At 51.1% G+C, this 27,840-nt stretch overlaps 1 protein-coding gene across 2 annotated transcripts in view; it reads left to right on the plus strand.

Moving 5' to 3' along the window:
• The window catches only part of MAP2K1 (mitogen-activated protein kinase kinase 1), an 82,021-nt gene that overhangs the window by 15,503 nt on the left and 38,678 nt on the right, over positions 1-27,840 (plus strand). Inside the window, exons 2-3 of one of the 2 annotated variants that reach the window (XM_056126815.1) lie at positions 16,026-16,097; positions 26,705-26,915. In XM_056126815.1, coding sequence (XP_055982790.1) covers positions 16,026-16,097; positions 26,705-26,915 — 283 coding nt within the window. The remainder of the gene's footprint in view (positions 1-16,025; positions 16,098-26,704; positions 26,916-27,840) is intronic. The other variant, XM_056126816.1, reaches the window with a different exon arrangement.

The following is a 27,840-nucleotide window of genomic DNA, read 5'->3' on the forward strand; positions in this document are numbered from 1 at the left end:
GCTCCAGTGTCTGAATGACATCTAACGTGTGTCTGTGCGTGGGGGGCTGGGCACGTCAGAACAGAAAGAAGGCATTGTACTGGGGTAATATTTTTAGGAAGTCTAAATGTAATGTTTGATTTTAATGTGAGACACTCAAGGCTTTGAAAGTTGTCTTTCAGAAACTGAGAACTTAAAGTTTGGGGGGATTTTCATAAAAAAAGAAAATGTCAAAGATGTGTGAAAAGTACAATCAGGTTAAAACAGAAATTGTGTTCTGTTTGCTCTGGGGCCAGGACGGCGATGCTCAGGGCTTACTCCTGGCTCTGCAGTCAGAAATTACTCCTGAAGGGCTCAGGGGACCCTATGGGATACCGGGCATCGAAACCGGGGCGATCGCGTGCGTGCAAGGCAAATGCCCTACCCGCTGCACCTCTGTATTTGACCCCTTCAACAGAAATTGGATAATGCCAATGTGTCCAGGACAGGCTGGTCTTCCCTTAACGTGTTGAAGAGGGGAGGAGAGACCTTCAGGGTGACGCCGGCCTCTGGAAAGGCCCTTTGGGAACTGGGGCGTTGGATCTTTCTCGTTGCCTATAATGGTGTGTGTGGGGCAGTGACAGGAGAAGTTGGGGGGTAGAAGCAGAGCACCCAGAGGAATCAAGAGCGGGGTCTGATTTTTAACAATTGGAATTAGGTTTACAAAAGCTCTGGAGGGTTTCATTTTGGGGGAGGACTGTTCCTGGCATTGCTCGGGGCTTGATCCTGGCTCTGTGCTCAGGGTTACTTCTGGCTCTGTGCTCAGGGATCACTTTTGGTGGTGCTCGGGGAACTGTATGGGATGCTGGGAATGGAACTTAGCAGCATGCAAGGCAAGCGCCCTACCCACTTGACTATCATTCTAGCCCTAGAGTTTTGGAGTCTAAAGGTCCAGACATAGGATGGCCTGGGGAGAATGTCACTTTTTCTTTGTCGTTGTGCTTATTTGGGGCTCTGGCAGTGCAGTTAAGAGGCCAGTTTTCCAACCAGATTTACAGGTTTGTTTTGGCTTGGGGGGGGGGGGTCAGGGGCCACTCCCAGTGCCCTGCTTGGGGACCACACAGTGTCTGGGTAGAACTCAGGCTCCCACCTGCAAAGCCTCGAGCCTTCTCTCCCTTCAATCAGATTTTGGAATTTTGTGTTTATTTGTGTTTTGGTCTATGGGCTGGAGCGATAGCACAGCGGTAGGGCGTTTGCCTTGCACGCAGCCAACATGGCCGACCCGAGTTCGATTCCTCCGCCCCTCTCGGAGAGCCTGGCAAGCTACCGAGAGTGTCTTGCCCGCACGGCAGAGTCTGGCAAGCTCCCCGTGACGTATTCGATATGCCAGACACAGTAACAACAAAGTCTCCAATGGAGACGTTACTGGGCCCGCTCGAGCAAATCGATGATCAACGAGAGGGCCTTTACCTTTTACCTTTTACCTTTGTGTTTTGGTCTATACCAGGCAGTCCTCAGGATTTACTCCTGGCTTAGTGCTCAGGGATCATTCCTGTCTGGGCTCAGGGAACCATAGGGATGCCAGGGATTGAACCTGGTTGTTTGTGTGTAAGGCAAGTGCTCTTCCTGCTGTATTATCTCTCTGAACCCAGATTTTGAATGTTTTCTCTCTCCCTTCACGCTTCTTACTTTCTTTGTTTTGGGGTCTGGGGGGATATCCATGGTAGTGCTCAGAGATTGCTCCTCACTCTCTGCTCCGGAGTGACCCCCGCTCTGCTCAGTGCCAGGGATCGAACCTGGGTCTCCCACATGCAAACCTGTGCTCAGTCTCTTGAGCTATCTCCCCGCCCCTGTTCTTGGTCTTCACCAGAGGCCAAGCCCTTTTCTGGAGGGTCCTACGGCCTAGAGACGTCAGTGATTTCAGGCTGCAGCGCTCCGCAGAGGAGGTCTGAGCTCGGGCCCCCTTCCCGGCCACATGACCGCTGTGTGTGTGCAGAGCCCGGTTGATGGCAGTGCTGCCGACCTCTGCTCCCTGTCCTGATCGCCACACACAGAGCCCTGCAGAGTGTCTGTATGCTTTCTGTCTCCTGGTAGACTGTAAGCTGATTTGACTTCATTGTTGAAAAGATTCTGGGAGATCTTTGTTGGCAAATAAAAAGGCCAGGACCACAAAGAAGATTCCGGAGAACTTGACTTGGCCTATTTTACTCCAGCAAGATTTGATTTCACTGTCAGGTTTTCTAAGCCTAGGCCAGAGGGAGTGTGGCACAGTGGAAAGGCTTTGGTTTTGTGTTCTGGGGGGATTGGGGCCTTGACGGCTGGTGCTTGGGGGCTCCTCCTAGCTTTTTTTTTTTCTTTTTGGGTCATGCCCGGTGATGCTCAGGGGTTACTCCTGGCTCTGCACTCAGGAATTACTCCTGGCGTTGCACAGGGGACCATATGGGATGCTGGGAATCAAACTCTGGTCGGCCGCGTGCAAGGCAAACACCCTACCCACTGTGCTATGACTCCAGCCCCACCTCTTAGCTTTAGTGTTTCTTAGTACTCCTGGCTTGGGGCGTGCGAGGTAAGTGTCTCACCCTTGGTACACTTCTTGCGGGCCTCACCAGGAGGCTGTTATCAGCACACACAGCCTGTTGTTTAAATCCTGGCCTTACTCTCCAAGAGATCTACAGACTTCTTCACATGCTCGAGTCTGTTTCCAGGATATAGTTGTACCTGGTCTATGGAAAGAATTCACAGACAGATGGAATGTGTGTGTGTGTGTGTGTGTGTGTGTGTGTGTGTCTTTAAAAGCTGCCTTTTATTGGCAAGACCAGTAGTAAGGGCCCAGGATTTAGTTTTCCATCCCAGGGACCCTTGTTCTCCATCAGGTGAGAAGGGGAGAAAATTTTCACCTTCCAGAGAACTTCCTGTGACAGGCCCCACAGCTGTTCTTTCGGAACTTAGAACAGTGCAATGCCTGGGTATATGGGCAGTTTGGGAGAGTGTGCGGAAGTAAAGATTTTTTTTCAGTGAAACAGGAGGCTGCACAAGGTGCTTAAGAAAACAACTGCACCCAGGGACAGCCCGATATAGACACCCCAGCATCTCTCGGACCTCCATCTGCCCGGCAGACACCACGCAGAAACAAGGAAGCTTCTCCACAAAGGTTTCGTGCATGCGCGTGTGTGTTTGTGTGTGTGTGTGTGTGTTCATAGGAACTTGAGGGATAGTAAAGGCAGCACTTCCTTCCTTTAGCTAACGCCCAATGTCAGGGTCCCTTTTTTTTTTTTTTTTTTGCTTTTTCGGTCATACCCAGTGATGCACAGGGGCTACTCCTGGCTCTGCACTCAGGAATTACTCCTGGCGGTGCTCAGGGGACCATATGGGATGGGATACTGGGAATCAAACCCCGGTCAACTGCATGGAAGGCAAACATCCTACCCACTGTGCTATCGTTCCAGCCCCATCAGGGTTCGTTCTTTGCAGATCTTGGACTCTTCTTCACTCAAACATCTTCCTTATTGGGCCCTGGCCACTGCTCAAACTGTCTGTCTCTGGGGCTGCTGTTCAGTGTGTGCTGAAGCCCTGACCTGGGTCTGCGCTTCCCTGCAGGTCACCTCTCCCTGTCGTCTACCACTCCAGCAGTGGCCATCTGCTCTGCTTTCCTGGGGGGACACCCCCCACTGCCCATCACCCTTCGTTTGCACATGGGCTGTTGTGCAGTGGACTTGAACTGGGGGAAGCCCCCAGGCGTGGGTGTGCCTGCCTTGTCTCCAGTACAGAGCCATTCCCTGGCTTTTGCTTAGGTCAGATGTTGTTGATTGACTGACCAAGCCTTGAGCTCGAAATAAAGGTGAAGGGCAGGTTATATGTGTCAGTCCTCTGCCAAGCGCAAGGCTCCACTAATCCTCGGGAAGTCTTGATTTGGGGGGGGGGGGAGGTGGGGAGGTTCTGGGGAGAAAGGGGCAATGCTGGTGACCAAACCTGGGACCTAATACATGCAAAGCACATGCTCACACATGGTCAACTGTGTATGCCAGCCGTGGCCCTGAGGATGGAGTCTTGCCGTCTGATCAGTTATTGACAGGAGAGACAGAGCTGGGATTGGTGGCAGTCATGATGCTTGTTGGGAGAGACTGGCAAGTCTCTTTGTTTTAAATTTAATGCCCCCCCCCCTTCATTTTGTTGCTGATGTTCTGGGGTTTGCCCACCCTTTTTTTTTTTTTGACGTGTGTGTGTGTGGGGGGGGGGGTTGGGCCATATCTGGCAATGCTCAGGGCTTACTCCTGACTCTGTGCTCAGGAATCACTCAGTCCTGGTAGGTTCGGGGACCATAGAGATGCCAGGAATTGAACCCAGGTTGGCTGCATAAAAGGCCAATGCCCTCCCTGCTTCACTCTCCCCAGCCCTGGCTTGCACGCTCCTGACGGTAGCTCTCTGGTCTACACTCTTGCCCTCACAGACTTGGTGGTGGTGCACAGGGTTGTGACCCTAGGGATCCTAATAGCTGTGCCACCAGGCTCAGGTGGGGAGGCGCTAGGTCTCCAGCCCCCATTCCCTGCCCCTCAGCCCCAGGTTCTTCCTGGGCCCCTTTCATTGACCTTTGGGTCCATGCATTTCCTTTCTTAACCTCCAGAGCTAGGCAGGATATGCTTAAGTCTTCCTTGGGAGCTGTGGGAACTGATCCCAGTTAAGAGTCCTATCGGATTCTGCAGATCATGTTGGGTGCCTCTAGTCCTATTTGCTTTTTCAGCCCCCGGTGTCCTTTGAGCCCAGAGGGGACACATCTGGTCTGTGCACCCTGGTGGAGATGCTCTGTGGTGTTTCTGCAGGCCTGAGCTTGTCAGGGCGTGGAGTGAGGGGTGGCCACCTCTGGGGAGGCCAGGTGCACCGTTGACCCCCGGCACATGCATACCCTTGGCGGTATGTGACATTGGTGGCTGAGTATATGTGGCACCTGGTGGCTTTTCACACTCCCCGCTATGCCTCTTCAGGGACTGGGCTAGGACAGATGGCTGCAGGCACAGGCTCCACAGCCTGGCGTCCTGTCTGCATGCCACGTGCTGGGGAAAGTTAAGCTGGTGCAGTCACACAGGCTCGGTGGCACAGACTTATCCTGCTGGTGAGTTAGCACCCTGGATAAATCACACTCCGGCAGAGCGCATTCGGGAAGAGAGCTTAATTTCACTGGGGTTGGCTGTGACTTCCCACCCACGGCCCTCCCACCCCACCCTAATAAATGGAGGCTGATAAGGCGACGGCAGCGCTCAGCCAGGCTATTTCTGGGCTCAGGGAAGCGATGCATTGTGTGAATCACGCTGCTCCCCACCACACCTTTCATGCGCCCCTGATGGAGCCGCCTCACGCGGCTGCTCCGGGTGTGTCCTGAAACATCAGAGATGGAGAAGTGGTGGAGGGCTCAGCCTGCCGAATGGAGCATGGAGACATGGAGTCCCAGGGAGCCCAGGTGCTGACTCAGTGCTTGTGAAGACTGAGTTGGGTTCCAGGCCCTGCTTTTCTCTCTGGTGGGAGGCTCTGATTTTTGGCCTTGCCCAGTCTGTTCCTCTGCCCGTGGCCCGTGGGTTCCTTCCCAGCAGCCTGCAGTCCCTGGGCACAGACTCCTGACAGACAGGTCTCTGCGGAATCCATGCAGGCCTGTGTGAGTGTGGTGGGACTGAACTTCTTTGGAGGCTGGGAGGGGGTAGGACAAGAAGTATATGCAGGGGGAGAGAAAACTTGTTCGTTTGCTCTTTCGGCTTTTGGGGCAGGGCGATAGCACAGAGGGTAGCCTTGCATGTGGCCAGCCTGGGTTCGATCGGCGGCATCCAATACGGTCCCCTGAGCACCCCTGAGAGTAATTCCTGAGTGCAGAGTTAGGAGTAACCCCTGAGCATTACCAGGTGTAATCCATAAAGCATAAAGCTCCCCCAACCCCCCACCCCCATAAAGAAAAAAGAAAAAAAACAAAAAAAAAACCCAGCTTCTGTGGCCGGAGAGATAGTACAGCAGGGAGGGAGCCTGCCTTTCATGCACCGACCAGGGTTCCATCCACAGTATCCTTAGGTCCCCTTAACACCACCAGGAGTAAATCCTAAGCGCAGAGCCAGGAGTAACCCCTGAGCATCACCAGGTTGCGCCCCTTCTCCCCCCAAAAAAAAGACTAAAGAAAAATCATCAACTTTTAATGATTCAGCTATAACAGCTAGATGCACCACTCAGAGGCCAGTGTCCGGCTGCAGACTCTTGAGATTGTAATCTCAGATGGCCCAGATGAGGAGGAGACAAATTTCTCACTTGGCCTAGAATGTTCTGCCAAGGGACCGTCTGTGCCAGTCTGGTCACATGCAGTCCCTTGTGGCGGGGTGCTCATGGTCCAGGTGGGGACTCTGGGGTTGAACACACAGGCTGGCCAGCTCTCAGCACCCAGTTGCCCTCCCTGTGGGGTGCGGAGTGTAGCTGGAAGCTGTGGCACAGCCGAAAGAGACAGTTTGCCGCGCAGGCTCTCATGGGGACTAGTGAGTGGTCAGTTTGTTTCTTGGTTAAAAAAAAAATTCTTTGGGTCTAGAGAGATAGTACAATGGGTAGGGCACTTGTCTTGCTTATGGGTTTGATCTCCAACATCCCATGTGGTCCTCCAAGCCAACGAGGAGTGAGCACAGAGCCTGGAGTCATCCCGGAGCACTGCTGGGTGTGGCCCAAAAACAGAAAGAAAAAGAAGGCTTGGAGCAGTAGTATAGTGGGTACAGCACTTGCCCTGCATTGTGGCAAGTACTCTACCTGCTGTATCATCGCTCTGGCCCCTGTCTGACTATTTTAATCTTATGTTTTAGCACGACATCCAAATCATAGTAAAGGTTCAATAAAAATTTACTTCCAACTATGTACATTTGTACACCCACCACCTGGCCCCCTGGCGCTGTGAAATCCCATCAACAGCCAAGACTCAGAGACTATAAAATTCAGCTCCCGGAACCGCACGGCCGCATTTGCGGCCGCGCGACCTCTTATCAGGACATCTTTTTATGACATCTTATTATCTCATTCCTACTTTGGACAAACTTGCAGGCTATCGAATGTAGCCTGCCCACAGGGCAGAGTCTGGCAAACTCCCCGTGGCCTACCAAATATGCCAAATACCAGTAACAATGATGGGTCTCATTCTCCTAAAGAGCCGTGAATATAATCTCAGGGCTAGGATGAAAGAGATGTTACTGGGGCCTGCTCGAGGCAATCGACGATTAACAGGATGATGAAATGAAAAAAAAAATGTACATTTCAGTTGAGGCTTTTCCTTAGTTTATCACTAGTGTTTAGGAACTCTGGAGGTTTTTTTGGAGGGGATTTGGGTTTGGGCCCACACCTGGCAGTGCTCAGGGATCCCTTCTCAAGCTTAGGAAACTGTGATGCCAGAATCACTCCCATATCAGTGGCATGCAGGGCCAATGCCACCCCTTCCCCCTATCCCCCACACTCGCTCTGCCCCCAGATGTTAGTCTGGGGAGAGTTTGTATGTGTGAGTCCTTCTACTTGTCTATTGTGTTTTCATCTCCCTCGTTGTGAACTTCTGGGGGAAAGAGTTCAGGATTTTGTTTGTTTGAGGGCCGCAGCCAGCGATGCTCATGGATTACTCCTGGCTCTGCACTCAGGAATCACTCTTGACTCTGTGCTCAGGGGATTATATCAGGTGCCTGGGATCAAACTTGGATCAGCTGTGTACAAGGCCAAAGTGCCCTCCCTGCTATGCTATCGCTCTGGTCCTGGAGGAATTCTGTGTTTTATGACCCATCTCTAGCCCAGGCCTTGGGTGTTGCGGGGTCTGTCAAAGTGCCCTGCGTGAATGTTAAGCTTAGCTTATGGAGCTCCTGGGTGATCAGAGAATGCCCTGTTAGGGTTCCATTAAAAGCAAACTGTCCTCCCATTGTTCATCGATTTGCTCGAGTGGGCCCAGTAACGTCTCCGTTTTGAGACTTGTTCTTACTGTGTTTGGCATATTGAATACGTTACAGGTAGCTTGCCAGGCTTTGCCATGCGGGCGAGATATTCTTGGTAGCTTGCCGGGCTCTCCGAGAGGGGCGGAGGAATCGAACCCGGCTCGGCCAGGCTGGCTGCACGCAAGCAAATGCCCTACTGCTGTGCTATCGCTCCAGCTCAGTATTCTATTAACATCGGGGGAAATGTTTTGTACATTGAGTTTCGTGATCATTTTTCTTGAATCAGCTCTTCTCTTTGTCTTTTTTTGATTGATGGAGCAAAACTGGGCCAGTTGGAGTCCTCAGAGAGGTGATTCCTGCTTGATGTGGTTGGAGATTTAAGTCCAGTGGAGTCTCTTTCATAGTCCAGTGGGCTGTGAAAGACGGTGCTGGGCCCGGATGTGGTTTGAGGGCTGAAGGAGTTGCAGCCCCTCTCAGAATAGCCAGGCAGCTCCTGGGAAGTCGGGTCTGAGGCAGGATGTGGCAAACCAGTGGGTAAGAGAGAGCTGTTCTCCTGGAAGGAAAGGAAGTGGGTGGGGAGAAGCGAAGAGGAAGAGCTTGGACAAATCTTTCTATCTGCTCTGCAACAGTATACTGCTGCTGCTGCTGTTGCTGTTCTTTTGCAATGCCAGAGAGACCCTGGACAACTTTGTTTTCTATTATTACATATATATTTTAATTCAGGGGCCTTAACCCAGTGGCCACTTGCTTTGGCCCTGGGAAAGGGAAGTGTGCAAATCCTAGAGTCCAGTCCAGATCTCCAGCATGCAGAACATACATCAGCCCTTTGCACCTTTGCCCTGATGTCCCTGTAGAATTTTGACCCAATGTTGGGTTGGAGTGATAGCACAGCGGGTAAGGCGTTTGCCTTGCACGAGGCTGACCCGGGTTTGATTCCCAGCATCCCATATGTCCTCCGAGCACCGCCAGGAGTAATTCCTGAGTGAAGAGCCAGGAGTAATCCCCGTGCATCGCCGGGTGTGACTCAAAAAGCAAAAAAAAAAAAAAAAACCCATAAAACAAAACCAAAAGCAAAAAATTTGACCGAATGTGATCAAAGTCCAAAGCATGCTGAATAATTCTGACTGTAGAGAGTACAGCGGGGAGGGTACTTGCCTTGCAGGTTTCCAACCCAGGTTCCATCCCCATCATCGTATATTGTCCTTGAACCTAGCCAAGGTTGATTCCTGAGCGCAGGGCCAAAAGTAAGCACTGATTACAAACAAACAGTATATGTTAGATTGAAGAAATTCTGGCTTTGCAGTTGTTTTTCTGCCGTTGGCTATGCAGGGGAGTGTTATCTTTGTGGCTGTTTCCTTTGGTCAGGCGTGTGTTCTTCGGTGCCCTCTGAGGGCTGGCGGAGAAGTGAGGCACCGTCCGGTCAGTCTAACCAGAGTAAGCTTGAGAGAAGGGATGTTTCGTCAGGGTCTCTGCACTGAGGTGTTTGTGTAAGACACATTCTTCCTTGTTTGCTATAAGCACGCAGGTGCTCGTGGCAGTCTCGTGAGGCAGAAGACTGTGCCCCATTGAGTGCTGAGAGGAGCTCGTAGGCAGGAGGAGCTGATGGGCGCCAGCCGTACTCCTGGAGGACTCCAGACAACTTGACTTCAAGTTCAGTGTTATTCCTTAATCTTGACACATAGGTTTTTGTTTCTGGGCCACACCCAGTGGCTCTCAGGGCCTCCTCCTGACTCTGCATTCAGGGATCACTCTTGGTGGAGTTCAAGGGGAACAGATGGGATGCTGAGAATGGAACCTATATCAGCTGTGCCACTCGGCTTACCTGTTGTACTATCTCTCTGACCCCTAAAACAAGGACCCTGATGACAGTTTTTTTGGAAGCTAAAACGCCAGAAAATGTAGACATTCTGGGCTAATCTAGGTATGTGTGCTAGGATGATCTTTTTCTTCATTAATATATATATTTTTTTATTGGGATATAGTTGAGGTCATGGCAGATTGATTAAATACTGTTCTGGGGCTGGAGCAATAGCACAGCGGGTAGGGAGTTTGCCTTGCACGTGGCTGACCCGGGTTCGATTCCCAGCATCCCATATGGTCCCCTGAGCACTGCCAGGGGTAACACCTGAGCATCGCTGGGTGTGACTCAAAAAGCAAAAAAAAAAAAAGTTGTATAAGAATTTCTTCTTTGTGGGGATAACATTGAAGATTGAGTCTCCAGCAAACTGGTTTTCATTTTGTTTTGGGGCCTCGTATGGCAGTGCTTAGGGCTTACTCTTGACCCTGCACTCAGGAAACTCCTGGTGGTGCTAAGGGGACCATTTTGGGTGCCAGGAATTGAACCTGGGTTAGCCAACTTGCATGGAAGGCAAGTGCCCTTCCTGCTATACTGCCTCTCTGGCCCCTGTTTTGTTTTTTGGACCACACCCGTGGATGCTCTGAGGCTGTTCTGGCTGTGGAAATCCTATGTGATGCCCTGCTTGAACCGAGGACGGTGGAATTCAAAAAAGTACAGGTCTTTGAACTGTCTTTGGGTCAGTTGACTGCAATCATAGGGTCATGTGTTAGGTTTCCAGAACTTGCTCATCTTCTCACTGTAAATTTGTACTCTTGGTCCAACGTCTTTCTAGCTCCTTCCCCAGACTCTTGTTGTTCTATTATATGCTTCTGTGAGCTTATATGAGTTTGGCTCTCTTAGCTTCAACATGGAGGTGAACTTTGGTATTTGTGTTGATCTGAGTTCGCTCACTTAGCTTCATGCTTACAAGTTCATCTGGGTTTGGAAAATGTGTGGGTCTTCTAAGGGCTGAGTATGATCCATTGTGTGTTGCATCTTTTTTGTTTTTGATCCCACTTGTGTTGCTGGTGGAGTGGGGTTTGCTCTCAGTGGTGTTGGGGTTTGGGGGCATGAGGCGGGTGGGATGCCAGGCCAGGATTGAACCTGGACCTCCTGCATGTCTTCAACCCTTTGAGCTATGCCTTGGTTCCTGTGGCCCATCTTTTTTATGCATCCGTATGTGAACACAGCTTGTTTCCATATCTTGGCTATTATAAATGTGATAAACGTGGGAATGTATATCTCTTAGAGATTTCTCTGTCTTCTCTCCCACCCCCAGAAGTGCGATTTCTGGATCATACATTACCTCTGTTTTAATTTTTTGAGGAACCTCTATTTTTCTATAGTCAGTAGCTGGACCAAGATAGCTCTTGCCACTTTATGGCCTTCTCCCTAGTCAGGAGAATAAAATTGACTGTTCTGTGTGCTTTGACATGGAATTTTCCCAGTGCAGGGTACTTAGGGGGTCGGGTTGGGGGGCCATGGGGAGCTTGTCCAGGGCAAGAGGGTTGGTGCAGTAGGTGAGACCTCTGTTGCCTCCTTAGTACCACACACAGTTCTTCATGCACCATCACGGCCTGGGTCACTCCTGAGTACAGAGCCAGAACTAATCCTTGAGTGCTGTTGGGTATGGTCCACTTCCCTTCTCCCCCACATGCCCCAAAATCTTATCAAAACTTGGGGTGACTGACCCCTGTACCCCAGACTGACAGCGTCATTGCTCCTTTACTTTGGAGCATTTCCCCGCTTTGAGTTGCTGCATCTTTACTCAGGGTGTGGATTTCCTCCCCATTTACCCCTCCCCAAGCTCCCTTGCACACTCCTATTACACTATCATCTCTCAGTAATATTTAGAAAAAAATAAATAGGAGCCGAACGACATTCTGCGGGGAAATGCTTGCCTTGTACATGGCTGACCAGAGTTCAATCTCCGGCACCCCAGACCGTCTCCCAAACCCTGCCAGGAGCGATTCCCTAAGCTCAAAGCCCTGAGCTCTGCTAGGTATGGCCCTGAAACCAAAGGGAAAAATACATATAATAAATCAAAGACATAGGACAGTCAGCTCATGCTAGCCAGAATGGAAACTCTGCTGCTGTTTCTGTTTCTCGTCCCCTCCTGTGTCTACCCACATTGATACTACAACAGATCACTAACTTCAGGACAAGAAAAGAACTGTACAACCCCAGAACCCAGTTCTTATAGTGAGCTTTCAGTCCTGTCTGTGGGGAGGTGTTTCTCAGCATCATAGAGTAGTGGAAAGCCCAGCTCAGCTGCGTCAAGCCTCACTGGGGACATAAGCAAGAGTTTGTAAGGATCACTTCTGGCAAGGATCAAGGGATCTGTTATGGGATGCCAGGGGTTGAAATCTGGTTGACTGTTTGCAAGGCATGTGCCATACCCGCTGCACTATTGCCCCTCCCCTGGAAATATTCTTTTTTGCTCTTTGGGTCACACTGGCAATGCACAGGGATTACTCCTGGCTCTGCACTCAGGAATTACTCCTGGCAGTGCTCGGGGATCATATGGGATATGGGATGCTGGGAATCAAACCCGAGTCCGCTGCATGTGAGGCAAACACCCTACCTGCTGTACTATCGCTCCAGCCCTCCTTCGGAAATACTCTTTATGTTTCATTTTGGATGCACACCTGACAGTGATCAGGTACCATTCCTGGCACACTGCTCAGGGGTTAAGGAGTATCTTCCCTGTTGCATAGGGGACCAGGTAGCCCTGAGGATGGGATCTAGGCCTTGCCCATGAAGATGTGTGCTCCATCCCTGTGAGCCATCTCTCTAACTAGTCCTCATTGGAGATAATAGGAGAAGCCTAGGAGTGCAGGATGCAGCTGTATTAATAGTAGGCATCGGAGGGAAGGCGGAACAGTGAATCCTGATCTGCACTGTGCACTTTTGGGCCATTCCTTGCTCACACCCAGCAGCCCATTCTGGCTGTGTCATACTGTGCCTCAGTGGCATCCCGGCTCTTTTCCCTGGAACATTTTCCAGCTCTTGGTGCCTCGGTTTATCCTGGCCCGAACCTTCACTGCTTTCTCCACTGCTCCAAAGACAGAGAGGTGCCAAGACTAAACTTCAGCGTTACATTTTGTGATCTGCATCTTCCTTTCCTCGTCTTTGCTGGAATTGTCTTTTCTGTGTGCTTTTAAATTTCCTGTGCCCACATCACTCTTGGTGTTGGGTTCCTGTGCCCAGATCACGTGAAGCCTGTGGTTATTACTGGGACAAGCAGCCTTCTATGTGGGCCCTGTAATATTGCTCTCTCCTTCCCTCTCCTCTAATTTCCCTTCTCCCTTGCCCTTCTCATTCTCCTCTCTTTCCCTCTACCCTGTATTTTTTTTGAGGGGGGGGGGGTCACACCTGGTGATGCCTAGGACCTACGCCTGGCTCTGCACTCAGGGATCACTCCTTGTGCTCCGGGGATCATATGGGATGCCAGGGATCGAACCTGCATGCAAGACCAGCGCCCTCCCCACATCTGATTTCTCCCTGCATCTGTGTGTCTGTCACCTTTCTGGTGAGGGTGAGGACCTGGTTTGTGTGATCTCGCCTTCCCATCATACAACAAGCACTCATCTGCTTTTTAAAACCAGAGGGGAGTATAATCTGCATGTTCCCTTCCCTCCCTCCTCAGAATTAGAGCCCTCTGAAGGCTTATAATTTCATTGTCACTTCTGCTTCTGTGGAACTCATGTATCTCCCTTTTTTGGTGGTTTTTCTCTTTTTTGCTGTATTGAATCCGCATGGAATTAGGTTCCAAGTTCCTGGTTTTCACCCTGGAGGGAAGAGGGTGTCATGCCATAGCAAGAACGAGATTAAAATCTGGTCTTAAATGACCTGCAGTACTTCCCGTGGTAAGGTCCCTTCCTTCCTCTCTGGCTTTCTCCCTAAAACAAGCTTCTCCCGTTTGATTTCGTGACTCAGCTGTCCAGGATCCTGCCCCCCTGCTCTCGAGGTGTCGTTGGAGTTGGACCTTGCAGCCTGGGCCGGCTCTGGGCCTCGGCCAGCCTTTGCCGTGCAGGAGAGTGCTGGCACTTTTCTCCTCCTTTCAGAAGACAGGAGTAGGCATTGCTCATGTTGCTTTTAATTCCAGTTGGTTCTCCGGTTGGTGATGTCACTCTCCCAGGGTTTGGGTGCTGCCCTCCATTTTCCGCTGGGGGTCTGTGTGCAGGGGAGGGGCTGACTCTGGCACCTGGAAGGTCTCTCCGGGAGGCTGGAACGCGCATGTGTCTTTGAGGGCCATTTCTGTGCGACTTTCCCTCTCGATGATGGCTGCAGTGATCAGTCTTTGCACAGACCTGATCCTGGGGGTTCACACACTTGCGGGGCTTCTGGGGGTATCCCCCTGGTTGCGGGACTCAGGTGCTGGCCGGGAAGAGACCTTTGGGGGCCATGCTGTGTGCACACCTGGTTGTGGGGTGCAGGACAACGTGCATCTTCTTGTGCTGGGCCTGCCGTGAGCTGTACTCAGCCTTGGTGGGCTTCAGCTGTGGCGGTGGATTGGACGTGGGCGCAGCAGGTGTCCTTCCAGAGATCCAGCCTGAGTCCTGTGTCTCTTCCAAGGCCATTTTCCTGCCACCTTGCTCTGGCCTCGGGTTCTTGGCCTTTGTGCCTCAGAGATTCACTGTCTTCTGGGGGTCTCAGAGCCAGTTCATATCGGGTCCCGGGCCTGTGACTGGCGATACTGCATGGGCTGGTATTACATAGGGGTTCTCGGAGGCCTGTTCAGAAATTGGGGAAAGGGAGGGGCAGAGGCATTTTCTAAGACCACAGGGAACCTCTGGTCCTTTCTCCCAGTGCTAGGCCCACCTGTGTGGTGGGCACCACAATTCCTCAGCTCCCCGGGTGTTGAGGTGGTCATCTCACCGGACTGTCTACTAGACTGTCCTTAGTGCTGCTGCTCCCAGCACTTCCTGCCTGCCTCCCTGAGTGCCCCATCTGTCTTCTTTTTCCTTCTGGCTTTTGGGCCATACCCAGTGATGCTCAGGGCTTACTCCTGGCTTTGCTCTCACGGATCACTCCTGGTGGGGCTTGGGGTGCTGGGGATGGAACCTGGGTGGGCTGCGTGCAAGGCAGATGCCTTCCCTGCTGGGGATGGAACTTAGGTGGGCTTCGTGCAAGGTGCCCTCCCTGCTGAACTAGCACACCCTAGGCCCCCACCTCTGATGGCCACCAGTTTTGACCGTTTGTGCCAAAGTGTCCTTCCTCTTCCACAGCCAGCTGCACCTGCCGTGAGGGGTTTTCTGAAGGGGTTTTCTGACACCCTGTGTAATACCGGCCTTTGGGGAGAGATTAAATTTAATGTTTTTCCAGGAACGCTTACATTTTTTTTTTAAAAGAAAATTTCAGTTCCATTGAGGCATTATGATTGATAATACTCTTCTTTTTACTTTTGCTTATGATGTTACTGTACCATGCCAGAGTAGACTTTTTTTTTTTCTTTTTTTTGGCAGAACATAGTTCTTTTGTTTGTTTGGTTTGGTTTTTGGGCTACTCGGAGCCATGCTCAGGGTTACTCCTGGCTCTGCACTCAGGAATCACTCCTGGCAGTGCTCAGGGGGATTTATATGGGAGGCTGGGGGCCGAACCGGGTTCTGCCACATGCAAGGCAAATGCCCTCCCCTCTGTACTAGCACTTCGGGCCCCCGCAGAGCAAGGTTCTTTACTGCAAAGGAGTAAGTCGCTAATTGGTCAATAATCTGGTGTTAGGAATGAGATGGTGGGATTTGTTTGAAGGATCTGAGACTTTCAGCATGGTGTGGAAATAACCCATCAACCTTTGGACTTCTGACTCTCACCTTGGGTAAGTGACTTAACTGCTCCTGGCCTCCACCCACGTCCTTGGTCCACGTCTCTAAAACCGGAGCAAAATGCCCTATGCTTTTTAATGTCATTGAGGGTTAATGAGTTAATGGTTGTATCACAATTGAGGAATCCCCTCTGCTAATTACATCTCACTTTCATTCTCTGTCAGACCACAATTATCTCCTTCTTGTTCCCATCAATGAAGTAAAGGCAGTATTCCTTTTTGTCCTATATCTTCTGCTCCTTCCCCCCGCCCCCACCTCCCTCCAGACTTAGCACGTTCCCTTTGGGGATGGATTAATATGTGGTTAATAAATTCAAATGTTGCCCCTCCCCCAGCATAAGGAGCCAGAGACTGTCAGTTCCCTTCAGCCGCCATAGGACCCCCCTCTCTGAGCCAGGGTGTTGTTCAATATTTAAGAAGAGTCGCTGTGAGTGGGTGGTCCTTTGGCTCCAGAGCTTCCTCTGTGTGTGTGTATGCGTGTGTTTTCCAGCCTGACTGTCTGCAGAGACATGCCGTGGGAAGGTAGTTTATATGATTTCAGGAGCCTGTTTGATTCCAGTGGGTAAGTTGGTTTTTTCTTTTTTTTTTCCTTTCTTGCTTTTTTTCTTTCCTAAAGGATAGGACTACTTGATTCTTATTTGTGTCTTCTTAATTAAATTTGTTTTCTTGACTTTAAAATCCTCTGTGTTTTGGAAATGACTTGGTTTGAAGGGAAATTAAAAATGAGCACTTTGTCCTAACTCTTATTTTCAAGTTTTATTCTCCCCACACTTTCTTCTTGTTTATTAAAATGGTCTTGCTCCCTGCTACAGAACTTGTCCACTGTAGGCTCCCAGAGTGGGTGTTACTGTCCCCTGGGGGACTGTGTCCAGGGCTGGGGGTGGTAGCTGCTTGGGGTGAGGGTGAGGGGGTGCTGCTTTCTGTTTCTTCATGGATGATTTCTGGGGTAAGGAGGGTGCTTAGCAATTTTTTTTTTTCTGGAAAGAAGTTGTCTTCTATTTCTGGGTTTTGTTTTGTGTGTGTGCTTTCGCGCGCGCGTGTTTGTGTGTGTGTGTGTGTGTTATTTGTTTGTATTTTTTTGCTTTTTGGGTCACATCCAGCAAAGCTCAGGAGTTACTCCTGGCATTTCCAGGTGGACCATATGAGATGCCGGGGATCGAACCCAGGTTGGCTGTGTACAAGCAAACACCCTCCCTACTGGACTATCACTTCCAGCCCAAGAAGGTGTTTCTGAAAAGAGGGAGCCCAGTAAGCCCGGGAACCTCTGGTCTCCAGAGCAGACCTTTCTAAAATGCCCCATCTTCTTTTGTGCAGTTAAAACTTACTGAATAGTTCTGATCTGGACCAACCCTGGCCTCAGGTCCCAGGCAAATATTTGGCTCCGTCCAAGTTTTCTGTCAGCAGATGCTGGTGACACCAACCTAACCGGAGCTCCAGAGCCATCTGGGTCCTTGGCCCCTTGTGAGAATTAGGGGAACCTCCATGGACAGTCACTGCCTTCAAAGTATTTTGGGGGATAATGGTGGTAATTACATCCTAGGGATATTAGGAGATTCTAGGTGCTCATCTGTGCGTGACAGGAGCTACTCATTAAATCAATACTAGGCTGCTACCAAATTCAATGTTATTCTTACTAGCAATAATTAACTGGCAATGTCATAACAGAATTGAATACTTAGCATTTTAGGCAATTCTGCTTTTTCTTTTTTGGATTCTGCTTTTTCTTTTAAATACTGCCACTTAAAAAGGATTGTTGTTGTTGTTGTCTTGGGGACACACCTGATTGCTCAGGGCTCACTCCTGGGAGACTCAGGGGACCATATGGGATGCTGGGGATTGAACCCAAATTGGCCACAAGGCAAATGCCCTCCCTGCTGCCCTGTCACTTCAGCCTCTCACCCTTGTTCTCATCATGTCATCGACTTCAGTTGCCTTTTAGCTGTCTGGATTCCCCTCATTTCAGCAGCAGAACAACCTTCTGTGGCTGAAATGCCTAGATTCCTCAGAAAAGCCCTGGGAAAATGAGTTAATAGATTTAATCTCCAGAGAAAAGGCAGACTGCAGTGACGGGGCAGCAGACAGGGCTGCCTTGTGCGTGGCTGACCCAGGTTTCATCCCTGGCATCTGATATTGTCCCCTGGGCCCCACCAGGGGTGATCCCTGAGTGCAAAGCCAGGAGTCAGCTCTGAGCACTGCTGGATATAGCCCCAAAGCAAAAAAGAATAAGAAGGGGGGCAGGTGGGCTCTGAGTGTGGTTAACATGTGGGCAAGAAGTCAGGCTGAACAGGATCTCGTATCTCCAAAAGGACATGATACCTTCCCAGGGCGATGGTTCCGTCCAAACCTTCCCAAGGCAACCGTTCCAGGCTGAGAACTCTGGGGCCTTCCCAGCAGGGGTGGTCAGAGTCCAGTATCCCTCTAGCTGCACCCGACACTCTCAGGCTCAGACATGGCCCAGCTCTGTGACTGAGCCTCATTGTAGTGCCAGACATCTAACTGTCTCAGTTCTATAGCTCCTGGACACTTCAGAATTTCATGGTACTGTCATCCCAGTAGGATCCAGCAAATCTGATGGGGAAATAGGATAGACTCACGCCAAACTCAGCCTTACACAGAAGACTCCACTATCCCCGGCCAGTAGTAAATCCTCAGACAGTGACTTTAGTAACATCAGACAACAATGATCACAAAGTGACTACTGTTGATCTAAAGTTTGGTAATTCTATTTGCCTTTGAGTTGTAACAAACAGTATGAAGGAAACCTGTTTGTCCCTGCAAGGGGGCAGGCTGGGGTGGTGGGTGGGAAACTGGGACATTGGTTGAGGGACGGGCACTCTGGTGGTGGAATTGGTATGGGAACGTTTAAGACCTGAAACAACTGTATTATGAACAGCTTGGTAAATAACGGTTTTAGAATAAAAGTATTTTTTTTTAAATGAAAGTTGGACTGGAGAGATTGTACAGTGGTGTACTTGCACATGGCTGACTTGGGTTCATCCTTGGCACCACATACGGGCTCCCGTGATTACTCTTAGGAGTAATTCCTGAGTGCAGAACCAGGAGGAAGCCCAGCAAAAATCCCCAAAACCAGAAAGAAAAAAAAAAAGCAACCAGAGCTTGAAGCCGGTCCTCCCCATGCAGAGGTACGAAGTACTAGTTCCCAACTGCACAGTTCTCTCCTGCAGGACTAGGGGAAGAGTCTGGTACTGGGATGAGGTGAGCCAGCGCTGAGAGGGGCCATCTCCTTTAATCCCCCTATTTTCTCTCTGTTGGAAACCGAGGGGAAGTGACTTGTTCAAGTTCACTGATGGAGTGACTCTCAGAACTGGAACCCAGGTGATCTGAGCCCCAGACCCACCCACCTCCTTCCCGAACACAGTCCCAGCAGCCACACACATGCTTTCCTTCCTTTTAAGAACTGTAGAGACTGGAGATACAGTATAGGGGGGAGGGCACTTGCCTTGCATGTGGCAGAACCAGGTTCAATCCCTGGCATCCCATATGGCCCCCAGGAGTGATTCCGGAACACAGAGCCAGGAGTAACCGCTGAGCACTAGTGGGTTTGACCCCCAGAAAAAGCAAACAAACCATTTCAGGTCTCTTGATGGAAGATGAACTCTGCTGGCTGGAAGCTGCTGCGTCCCTGCATCTGTTCCTGGCCCGGGAAGTGGGTCTGGGGGCTGCTTTCAAGAGCAGTGACTGTGAGATTCTCTCACCTACACATCTGTCAGCAAGTAGAGGAGTAGGCAGCCAAGATATGAGCAGCTAGCATCAAGGAAGGGGGGGGGGCACTAAATTCAATGGAGCACGTTCTGTACCAGGCAGATAATGACTGTACCTTAGTACGGCTTCCCACAGCTTTTGTTGTTGTTTTTGAGCCACACCTGACAATGCTGAGGGCTGACTCCCTTCTCTGCACTCAGGAATCACTCCTAATGGGGCTGAGGGGACCATAAGGGATGCTGGATTAGACCCAGGCCAGCCACGTGCAAAGCAAGAGTCTTCCCTGCTGCACTATGGCTCTGCTCTCCCGCTGCATTTTAAGTCTCCAGGCCCCGAGCTGGGTTCAGCACCAGCACGGAGCAGAGCTCTCCTGTCACTATGGGAGCATCAGAAACTTGTGCCTGCCCGAGAGCGGCCACAGATACAGGGCAGAGTTTGTCTGCCATGGAGAAGCAGAGAACTCCTGGCTCAAGGGTCGAAAACAGACTGAATCAGGGGCCCAAGTGATGGGACAGTGGGGAGGGCACTGATCCCTGCCACCACATCTGGTTCCCCTGAGCACTGGTAAGAGTGATCCCTGAGCACTGAGTCAGGAGTTCGCCCTGAGCACAGCAACCAGGTGTCATCCCATATAGTTCCCTGAACACCACCAGCAGTGATTCCTGAGTGCACAGCCAGGAATAATTCAAGAGTATCTCTCTGTGACCCAAAAACAGAACAAAAAAAAGAATTAAAAATCAGAGTAGAGGGCTGGAGAGCTAGCCCAGTGGATCAGGTGCTTGCTGTACATGCATTCAGAGGTACCATTGACAGCAGATAAGCTTATTTTAAGGAATTGGATCAAGTGACTATGGAGCCTCAGTGAGTCCAAAATTGACAAGGTCCGCTAGTTGGCTGGAGCACCCTGGAAGAATTGGTTGAAATTCAAACCCAATGACAGCGTGCTAGCAGAATTCTCTCTTCTGGGGAGGTTGAAAGTTCTCTTTGCTCTGCTGAGGCCTTGAGCTGACAGCTGAGACCTCCGGCATGTGCCTACCAGTTTAGATCTTAGTCTCCAGAGTCACGGCCCTCATCCCTCACACGTGCTTCAGATACATCCATGACAATGTCCGACCAAAAATATCAGCGCTCTGATCCAGCCAAGTAATCACCTGAAATTAACCATCACCCGCCTCCTAGTTCCTTCCCCCACCTCCACCCCAGAGGATGACCACTTTCCAACTTTGTAATTGCATACTTAACCTTTTTAAAAAAAATTTGGATTTCAGACCCTCACTCAGCTGTCCTCAGGGCTTAACTCCTGATTCCTCTGTAAGTCCCATTCCTGGTGGGACTCAAGGTGCCGGGGATTGAACCAGGGTCAGCCGTGTGCAGGGCAAGTGCCTTAGTCTTTGTCCTGCCTCTCAGCCCTCAGTGTCTTTGGAGTTTGCGATCAGCAGAAGAGTCGATTATGCCTTCATTTGCCTCTCCTTTCAGTCACAGAGCCACTGTACGTCATCCCGGAGCATCTCACTTCTCCCCGCCCCGTAAACTTTTTCTGGGTTGGGGACAGGATTAGGACGTCAGGTCAGAAAGGGGTGCCATGCCCCAGTGCCCCAGCCCTCTCAGATGGTCTGGGGACCACAGCCTTCTTTGCTGGTGTTTATCTGAGCAAGCTTCTTCTTCGCTCCCCCCCTCCCCCCATGCCTTCCTTCATTGTCCCAGACCCTTTCCAGTGCCACAGGCTCTCCGCTCAGTCTGTCCTCCGCACAAAGCCCTTTCCTTCTACCTGCTGATCGTCACCCTCTGCTCTGCCCTTTGTGCCCCGGCAGAGGTGGCCTCTGTCCCCAAGCTTGGTTGAAGCTCATAGTAGCGGCAGCTGCCTGGTGTTCGTTCAGCATGGCGCTGTGGCCTGTCTGTGCTGGCCTGTCTGTGCTGAAGCTCCCGTTCCTTTGTCCAGGAACATTCCTTGCTCCCTCCTCTCCTGCCCCCCAGTCTTTCCTCCAGGACCGTGCCCCATGCGGGCTGCAGGGTTGGGTGTCTGGGGGAGGGGGGGGGGGGAGGCTGGGAAGTTCTGGTGTCCAGGAGTTGTGACTTGGCATTCCCCAGCCCTGGGACCTTGTCCTCGCTGGGCCTCAGTTTCCCTTCCCCTGCAAAGTGCACTGGCTTGGGTGATCGTTGCGCTTCCCCTGCTGCTTCTCCATGTGAGCTATTGAGCTGTAGGCAGATTCCAGTGGTGGCAGAACAGTCAGGCTTAGCAGATGGGTGAGACTGCGGGTGGGTGGGTGAGGGGGGTCCCCACCCTTGGATCGTCCTCTCCCACCCACTGCATTGTGCCTCGCTAGTGTTGCGGAACACAAATGACGACCCTTGTTTTTCTCCCTGTTCCTTGTTTTTCTCCGAGTTCCTGTTTGAAACCTATAATCTTCTTGAATCTCTGTGAATGCATATCGACTGTCAGAGAGCGTTGGGGCAGAATTCACGTTCCGGTTTGTCGTGTACCCGTTGCTGTGGTGAATGCAGCTGGGCTCTGGGTTTATGAGACCTTGGCTGTGGGCTGTGTGTGCACGTGTGTGTGCATGTGCATGTGTGTGTATATGTGTATGAATACATGTATGTGTGTGTGTGTGTGTGTGTGTGTGTGTGTGTGTGTGTGTAGGTTTATTCTGCAGGGCCTTGCTGTTTTCCTCAACCCCTTTTCCTGATTTCACTAATTTCAGTTCAAACGAAAGACTGTGAAGCAGACCAGTTTTTGCTGAGTTTCCACTGCTGGTGACCTGATGATGGAGGGCGAAGGTGCCCTTTCTTCCTGTTGCTTTGCTAAAAGTATTTCACCTCAAAAGGGCAGAAGTGGACTTTGTTGAACCTTGCTAATTCCACTACTCCAGTACAAGAGGGAACAGTACTGAATACAATCCTATTATTGGTTTTTATGTTTTTTGGGGTTTTTTTGGGGGGGAGGAGCATGCTCCCAGGCAGTGCTCAGGAGACCCAGAGCCTCCTCCCAGGCTGGCGAGTCAGTTTAAGGGCACAAGGACTTGGTGTGTCCAGGCCCTGCAGGGCTGGGATTATTACATTACCATGTTACAGGATCTCCAGGCCACACCTATGCTGGGGACTAAATTGTGGCTGGTCCCAGGCCAGGCATACCTTATTAACCTTTTGGTCTCTCCAGCCTCAGTTGGTTTAATTTTTCTTTCTTTTTTTTTTTTTTTTGTTTTGTTTTGGGGCCACACCTCTCAGTGCTCTTACTCCTGGCTCTGCAATGCAGGGATCACTCCTGGTGTTATTCTGGGGACTGTATGGGATACCAGGGATGGAACCCGGATCAGCTACTTAACAAGACAAATGCCCTCCCCACTGTACTAGTCCTGGTCATTTCTTCCCAAAGCTGGGAGAAGGACTTATTTCCGCAGTCAGAAAAACAAGCATAATTAGCATTCCCTCTACTTTGAGTGCCAGGCTGGTGTGGAGCCTTGAGTTACTTGCTAGGGGAGCGAGTATTGGGCAGACTGCAGGCACACTGTGCCATTACTAATTATACTGACCCCTAGCGCGTCGCATGCCCCGTGCTGGGATTTCACTCTTGTTTGCAAGTGACCTTCCTTGAAAGTACTGAACTTTTCTTTTTCTTTTTGCCTTTTACTTTTTTTTTTAATTTTCTGGGCCGCCGCTGGTGATGTTCAGAGCTTGCTCCTGGCTCTGTCCTCCCGGCAGTGCCGTGTGTGGTGCATCATGTGCAAGGCCTTCCCTGCTGTACTAGTTTCCCACCGAGCACTGAACCCTGAGGAGCTAATGTGGCAGCTTGCTGAGGGGTAGTTAGAGCTTGTTTCTGCCCTGGTCCGAACCTCACTTGACCACTCGCTGGTGTGTGGCCTGGGACGATTTCCTCCTGTGTTAGTGGAGAGCTATAGAGCTCAGGGTTGGATGCAGTCATCAATATTTAATACCTGACTGCTGGCAAACACCAGGAAAGAGTTTTTCCTGCTCTGTAACCCTTTTTCTCATACCCACCCACTTGGTAACTGTGTGTGCTTGGTGTGTGTGTGGGGAATGTGTGTGTACGTTTGGGTGTGGTTGGGGGTGCGTGTGTACTCAGATGCATTTCGGGAGGGGTGTGTGTGTTTGGATGTACGTGTGTGTGTATATGCTCACGTGTGTGCTCGTGCTCGGATGTGTGTGTGTGTGTGGTCGGGTGTGTGTGTGTGTGCTTAGATATGCATGTACTTGGCTATGTATGTGTTTGGATATGTGTGTATGCGTGTGTGCATGTGTGTGTACTCAGATGTGTGTGTTTGTGCTTGGGTTGTGCCTGCGTGTGTGTGTGCGCTTGGGTGGGAGCACGTGTGTGCCCACGTGTGTGTGTGTGTGTATGTACGTGCTCGGGTATATGTGTGTGTATGTGTGTGCTCTGGGATTGTGTCTTTGCTGGGCATGTGCATGTGTAGATGTGTGTGCTTAGATGTGTGTGTGTGTGTGTGTGTGTGTGTGTGCTTGGTTGTGAGTGCATGTGTGCTCAGGTGTGTGCATATGTGTGTGCTCAGCTGTATGTACTCGGGTGTGTGTGACTGCTCGGGTGTGCATGTGTGTGTGTTCAGGTGTGTGTGACTGTGCTTGGGTGTGTGTATGTGCTGGGGGTGCGTTTGTGTTTCTGATTTTTTTTTACAGCTGCCTTTGGAGTCTGTGTTTCCAGCTGGCTGCCTGAGCCCTCCAGGCAACCATCCCCTCTGCTAAGTTTTAGCCATGGGGTCTGTGTGCATGTGTTGTGTGTTACCAAATGCTGTTACCATGGGCTCTGGTGCCCAGTGACCTGAGAGGAGGGAGAATTCCTGGCTCTCATGGTTCCTTCTGCTCATTTCTGCTCCAGCACCTGCGGACTGGGTGTTTGGGAAGATGAGGACAGTGACCAGCTGCCTCAGCATCAGGGACTGGGCAGTGTGAGCAGGGGGATGAGAGTGGGATGTGAGGGGCCAGCACTTGGGGAGTTGGGGGCCTCTTTTTCTGGGGTACACATTCCTCCCCTCTCCCTGGCTTGTGGGTGGGGAGCCCTCACCATCCCTTCAGGGCTCCTGGTCCTATCTGACTAGAATCTTTCCAACAGGACTTTTTTGGTTTGTTTTTGGCCCATACCTGGTCGTGCTCAGGACTCACTCCTGAGCTCAGGAATTACTCCTTCCTGGCTTGGGGACCATATGGGATGCCAGGGATCGAACACACATGCAAGGCAAGCAGTCTATTGTACTATCTCTCCAGCCCCTCCCCTTTTTAATTTTTAAATTTTTTAAAAAAATTTTATTAGTGAAATACCATGAGGTACAGTTGTAGACTTACAAATTTTTGTGCTTGGATTTCAATTATACAATGATCAAGTACCCATCCCTCCACCACTGCCCATTTTCCACCACTACAGGTCCCAGTATCCCTCCCACCCTCCATCCCCCCCATCCCACCCTGCCTCTGTGGCAAGGCTTTCCCTTTTGTTCTCTAAAACCTTAATTACCTCCTGAAAGTTCTCTCACTAACATGGTCACACACATACATACAGGATCATGGGTTACCCACTTCAGCCTTCCTCTTTCCAGAGTTCCCAGTGAGGAAAATTGGTAAAATCACCATTAACCCTCTCAGCCCCAGGCACTGTTATCTGTAAGGCAGTGATGATTTTCCCACTCCAGGGCAGCCTGAGGTCCCATAGCCTTCCTTCCCTGAGGCTCTAAGTAGAGTAATGAAAGGCCAAGGGTCATATTTGCTTCTACTACTAGCTTTCTGTGTTGGGTATTTTTTTGGGGGGGGGTGCGCACACCGCTGTGCTTACCTCTGGCTCCACAGTCAGGGTGCTCAGGGGACCTTAGGGGATGCTGGGGACCGAACCCAGGTCAGCTGCGTGCAAGGCCAGCACCCTCCCCCTTGTGCTGTTGTTTCGGCCCCTGGGCTGACTCTTGTGGTGTGTGATGGTGGCTGTCTTGATCAGCTGAGCCGTGGGTGTTCTGCTATCCCCCTGTAACCTTCTGGAAAGCCCACAGCCCCCACCACTTGGCTGCCCGCCGAGCCTGCCACATTCTGCATGCCACTTACCATGGCGCCCACTGGCTGGAGTCTGTGTCTCCCAAGGGCCAGTGTGTTCCCAGAGCCATTTGAACAGTTACAACTGGCATTGTCATGGCTGTTTACAACAGCAGATAAACGGATGACAGATGACTGCAAAAGAAGTGGGCTTGTCCCTCACGCCCCCTCTGCCCAGGAAACTGGTGAAGAGCCTGGTTTGCGTGGGAAACCTCAATAAATCCAAGTCACCGAATAGCTTTACTGTCAAGTTAGATGGGCGTGAGATGGGCATTAAGATTGCATTCGATGGGCATTAATCATAAAACTCACATTTTAAACCAAGAGAGCTCTGATCAGGGCACTGTTGTCACTTCCCTTAATGACTCAGGAACCAGAGTTCTTATGTCCAGGTTTGTGTTAAAACAATGATGTGATGTTCTCACTAGTGGACCCTCACTTTAATAGAGGACCGTACCCTGCCTTAGAAGATGTGAGATATAAAAAAAATGGGTGCATTTTTGTTACACAAACACACACACACATGCAGATAGATAGAAAGATATAGATACAGTTTTTGAGCCACACCTGGCGGTGCTCCTGGCTCAGGAATCACTACTGGTGGTGCTTTGGGGACCATATGGGATACTGGGGATTGAACCTGGGTCAACTGAACACAAGGCAAAAGACCCCCCCCCACCGCCCACCCCGCCCCCGCTGTACTATTGCTTTGGACCCTTGTTTTAATTAATCCTTAAATATTTATTTAGTTTTGGGGCCACATATGGTGGTACTCAGGACTGACTTCTGGTACTTCCCTCAAGGATCACTCCTAGAGATGTTCAGGGGAACATATGGGTTGCCAGGAATTGAACCCGGGTGAGCCACATGCAAGCCAGCACCTCACCTGCTGTACTATCTCACTGATCTGAGTGCATTTTATATGAATTTCACACACAAAAAAAATAAAAGAAGACATGCTTTTTAAAATTCTTTGCCCATTGGAGTGTTTGTGCTGTTGTGATTCGTTTTAGAGCCTGTTTTGATTATTTGGCTTGGTTTCAGTTCCGTGTCTTTGGGACATCAATTCTGTTTGGCAGAATGTGGGGCTCTCAGTAGGCCAGGGCTCTGGGACTTTTCAAGCAGGGACTCTGGAGAGGGCACACACTGGCTTGTCCTCGCTTCCTGGCTGCCCTCATGGACTGGAGCATTTTAGAGAGACGGCACTCCCTCAGCCTACAGATGAGGGGACCGAGTGTGTGTGTGTGTGTGTGTTTGTGTGTGTGTGTGTGTGTGTGTGTGTGTATGAATGGAGGGGGTGACAGGGCAGGAGCGATGATCCTGAGCCTCTGTCCGCGGGAGGGCCCCCTCTGGGCAGCGGTCTTGCCCCGCGGCAGCACTGACCTGGGCCCCCCCTTGGCACAGGACCAACCTGGAGGCCCTACAGAAGAAGCTGGAGGAGCTGGAGCTCGATGAGCAGCAGCGCAAGCGCCTCGAGGCCTTCCTCACGCAGAAGCAGAAGGTCGGGGAGCTGAAGGATGATGACTTCGAGAAGATCAGCGAGCTGGGCGCCGGCAACGGCGGTGTGGTGTTCAAGGTCTCCCACAGGCCCTCGGGCCTGGTCATGGCCAGGAAGGTGAGGCCGCCTGATAGGGAGCCAGAGTCCAGTGCTGCTGACCCTCCCTAGCATCCCATGGGGTCCCCCAGGCTCCCTGGCATGACCCCTGAGCACAGAGCCAGGACTGAGCCCTGAACCCCACCCCAGGCAAAACCTTCAAACCCAAAACATTTATAAGTAAATGAGTAAGTGAAAAGCCTTGCGTGTCGGAGGCCCCGTGTCCCATCCCTGACTCTGGGCCCAGAGCGATAGTACAGCGGGGAGGGTGTTTGCCTCCCCAGGTCCCATCCCCAGCATCCCGAGTGGTCCCTGAACCCGCCAGGAGTAATTCCTGAGGGCGTGGCTGGATGTGACCAAAAAAACCAAAAGACAAAACAAAAACCTAAGTGGCCTTTCCAAGCAAGCCCTTCGACATCTCTCTGAGGACCCACGTGGCCTCAAAATCGGGCGGAGGGAAGACTTGCTTCACTCAGTGTCAGACTGTCAGGGTGCAGGTAAGTGAGGAGTCGCTGTGTTTGCCCGTCCCTAACCTGGCACATGACAGCAGGGACCCCTTGTCCTCTCTCTGTGCTCAGGGAAAAGTACTGGGCTTCCTGCCTGTCACCTCGCACACCACATTCATTTCTGGCGTGGTGTCTCGGCTGTGCCATCCCTCCTGTTTTGAAGCAGTGCCCATTTTCCAAGGCCTGCCTCCTGTCCAGCTCTGGTCAGCTGCCTCAGAGGTGCCGGCTTCTGGCCGCCGCCCTCCACTGTCTGGTCCTCCGAGGTGCTCAGCCCAATCCGGTGATCACATGCCAGTCACCTGTCTTCCCAGCTGGAGCTCAGGGCAGCATCTGGAGACATGAGGTGGCCCCCAGGCCTGGCTGTGTTTGAGTCCTCTCCATGTCCAGCTGAAACTTCGGGGCTTGCATACCCAGTTCCTCCTACCCCCTTCCACCAAGCC

Source organism: Sorex fumeus, unplaced genomic scaffold (assembly GCF_029834395.1).
Source record: "Sorex fumeus unplaced genomic scaffold, SorFum_2.1 ptg000063l, whole genome shotgun sequence".
Classification (NCBI taxonomy): domain Eukaryota; kingdom Metazoa; phylum Chordata; class Mammalia; order Eulipotyphla; family Soricidae; genus Sorex; species Sorex fumeus.